We start from the raw sequence: 3,580 nt of genomic DNA, 5'->3' as shown, positions 1-3,580 counted from the left end.
ATAAATTTAATGCTTCCATCTCATCTGAAGGCAACACATTCAAAAGGCCAACTATTCTGTCAGAAAAATAAAACTGAGTTAGCTGAAGATGAATCCTACCCTACCAAAACTTAATTTGTTTCATGTATTCCTAACCATTCTCACCATCAAGTATGAAAAATGATGATGCATCAACACAAGTAATTCCCTTGACAATCTTAAATAACTCAATCAGATCCCCTGTAACTTTTTTTACTCAAGAGAAAACAATTTCATATCTTAATGTATCTTCTTATGACAATCCTCCCATCACAGGTACCATTCTAATAACCATTCCTTTGAACCCTCTCCAAAAATTCAAAGTTCTTCCTAAGATAAGGAGCCCAAAACTGAACACAGTACTTCAATTGTGGCCTAACCAGTGACCTATACAATGAAATTATAACCTTTTTAGAATTGTATTCAAAATTTCTGTAGATACAAACTAAAATTATATTTGCCTTACCACTAGCAACAGCACACTGCTTGGAAGGTTTAAGACTGATTAAACAGAATATAAAGTTCCTTTTATTCCAAGTCATAAGAAGAAAACAAACAAATTTACACAGAAAAACTTCTAAAACAGTCTCACTTCTTATATCATACTCACAGTACTATTAGTTCAGTTGAAATAACCCAAAAGATCACTGAGATAAAAACAATAGTCATAGCTCCTCCATAAAACACTAAAAATCACAAAAAATTGGGACAGGTAAAAAGTGTGTTTTGGGGCAGAAAACAAATTTCCTGACTTGATTCAGATGGTTATAATTAAGTATAGCACTCATAAGTAGTAGTAGTTATAAATTCTGCACAAAGCTACACAAGGCTAACTGCTCATAGCCATCCCTAATTTTGAACAGACAGACCAGTTTTTCATCCATCACCTAATAATGGGTTACTCATTTGAATAAATATGGGTATTTGACTGTTTATTGTAGCACATCATGGCCCCAAAGTGTGGAGTACATTTTTATGGTAACAGCATATAAACCACGAACCTTCACATTCACAGCCCACACACACTAACCACAAGATCACACCTGGCAGTTTAATATTACATCTAGATACATGTCAAAAATTGTTTTGTTCAAAAACATTATCATACAATATTTCATCATTACTAGATTTCTTTACTACAATGGCCAGTAATAAAAACCTAAAAGTGTGCGTTCAAGTCTGTAAAAGTTGACTAAAAGGATTAATATCATTTTTACATAACGTATGTATACAGACATTAAGATTAAAGAGAAGAAGGAGAAACAAAATAATACTTAACAATTTTTAAAACTTCATAGTTCATTCTTAATTTGCCCAGATTTGCTACACATAGGATGTTAAAGTGTGTATATGTATTGTTTGAAATGGTACATTCAGGCAATACTTCATAGAACTCAACAGTCTACCAGGACTTACTTGTAAATGTCCATATTCATCATCAGATACAACTGTTTGTCCAGTGTGAAGGCTAAATTTGCTATGTAAAGCATGTTTAGGACATTGGTTCATTTTAAAACTTTCCACCTAAAACCATAAAAAAAACAACATATTTTTCACATATAACCAGTCCAAATTATTATCAGTTAATAAGAAACATTATTACATGATTAAAGATACAATACAATTATTTCTTTTAGGGAAGTAATTAATAGATTAACATGTGCTCTATCATGATATTCTAAAACACAAAATCAAAGAAAAGTTAGTATCATAAAAGAAATCTGATAATCCAAGTAATTTCAGAACTGAGTGTTCCTAGTTTGTGTAAAATAATGAAACTCAATAAAGTTGATAAAAATAAAAATGATTTTTATTATTTAACAAACACAAAGCAAATGCAGCATATGTACTTGCACAAATAAAAAGAAAGTCACTTCTATTAGGCTGTGCTCATCCCTCAACTCTTTTTCTCTCTCTCACAATAAACTTCTGTACAACCAAACACAATGATCTTAAATGTAGGTTTTTCACTTGCTTTCTTAGTCTAGTCAACAGTGTCACCTCGTGAACTTATGTTCTTTCATAGCAATGCTTAGCTGTTACACTAAGTCAATATCATACTTGGTCAACAAGGATTTTACAGTGCCAATCTTTTTAAACCAAATGCTATATATTACTGCAACATCCACTCAAGCAGAAAAGACTGTCTACTATAGAGAAATGAAACAACTATAACATGGTAATTTTATCTACTTTTTGGATAATGTATTGTCATCATTTCAGCATGGAAACTAAATAATCAAAAACTTTAAAAATTTCTACATGACTAAAGCAGGTAGAAAACATATGATATGCTTGCATATCATAGATTCATCTAACCAATCACCTATGGTTGATTGTTGCAGAAACTTCTACTTATGGGAGAAGTAAAAAGATTGTGTATAGCTGCTCTATCATAGTATTCAAGATGATTGTACAGCTTTTTGAGACAGAAATGACTTCTCACCTAAAAGTGAAAAGTTAACATTTTCTAACACTGAAAATGTATTTCTGATGGGTACTTACTTCCCTTCACCCATAGGTATCTTGGCCTTCATTTGTCTTATAGGCATTGCTAAATCTTATGAACAGTGCACCAGTCTTATATACCCCTATACTTTTTGCATCATTGCAGTAACATGTGCTGATCATGTGACCACCCTCCACAAATCCCATTGCACCCTGTGTATTAGTGCAGGTAGCTCCCTCTACCATTGCAGCACAATCCTCACTTTCGAGAATTGGCATATAAAAACCTGAAAACATCAGCAAATCAGTGGGAAAATGTTCATTTCTGAAATGGTACTACCTCTTCTCCCCCATAGCTAGAATCCCACATTAAAATACGAGGCACACCTGTGGGGTATAGCACTACTTCTGGAAGAGGTATGCTCTTCACCCAATAAAGAAGATTATACACATAGGGCAGAAATGAAAACAAATATGTGGCTAGGGCTAGAGGACCATATATGAATAGGTCAAGTGTGTCTGCCTAGGGGAAGCACCTTGGAATACAATGCATTATGCCAAGTGCGGACCAAGGACAAAAACAACATCAAAACACCTTGCATAAGTTTGTCAAATCCACAAGTGTAGTCTGTCATACTAAAAACATTCAGGGGAAGCACTTTGGTTTGAGAACAAGACAGCCAAGTGAGGTTCACCTAGGCAAAAACATCCAGGGGAAGCCCCTCGGTATACATAGGATTATGTCAAGTGCAGTCTATCTGGGCAGAAAACATCCAGTTGAAGTGCCTTCCATAATAGACATAATGTGTGTATAATAGGCAGCATAACGATGAAAGCCCTCTTCTCATCAATAGAGTACATAAGGCAAAGAGATTTTGTTATTGTACAAAACCCATTTGTGAGGAAATCTCTGGAAGAAAGAGGGGGGGGGGGAGATGTATTGGGGGTCTAGAGGAATGACCCACCAGAGACAGTGCAATGGGTGTTTGTATTTCCCCATTTTGAAAAGCAGAAAGACCCGGATTGTAAGAATGAGCAAAAATCCGTATCTGCTTTACTCCTGAAGTTCATGAGTGACAGTCCTCAGGATTATATATATATATATATATATATA

At 34.4% G+C, this 3,580-nt stretch overlaps 1 protein-coding gene across 5 annotated transcripts in view; it reads right to left on the bottom strand.

Moving 5' to 3' along the window:
* Window positions 1-3,580, bottom strand: part of LOC106458900 (probable phosphorylase b kinase regulatory subunit beta) — a 103,843-nt gene that overhangs the window by 84,247 nt on the left and 16,016 nt on the right. For all 5 annotated transcript variants that reach the window (XM_022385255.1, XM_022385258.1, XM_013918464.2 and 2 more), the window contains one exon: window positions 1,435-1,542. In XM_022385255.1, coding sequence (XP_022240963.1) covers window positions 1,435-1,542 — 108 coding nt within the window. The remainder of the gene's footprint in view (window positions 1-1,434; window positions 1,543-3,580) is intronic.

This window comes from Limulus polyphemus, unplaced genomic scaffold (genome assembly GCF_000517525.1).
Source record: "Limulus polyphemus unplaced genomic scaffold, Limulus_polyphemus-2.1.2 Scaffold530, whole genome shotgun sequence".
Taxonomy (NCBI): Eukaryota; Metazoa; Arthropoda; class Merostomata; order Xiphosura; family Limulidae; genus Limulus; species Limulus polyphemus.
The sequence above is the reverse complement of the archived record's forward strand: the minus strand, read 5'-3'. Positions and strand labels throughout refer to the sequence as shown.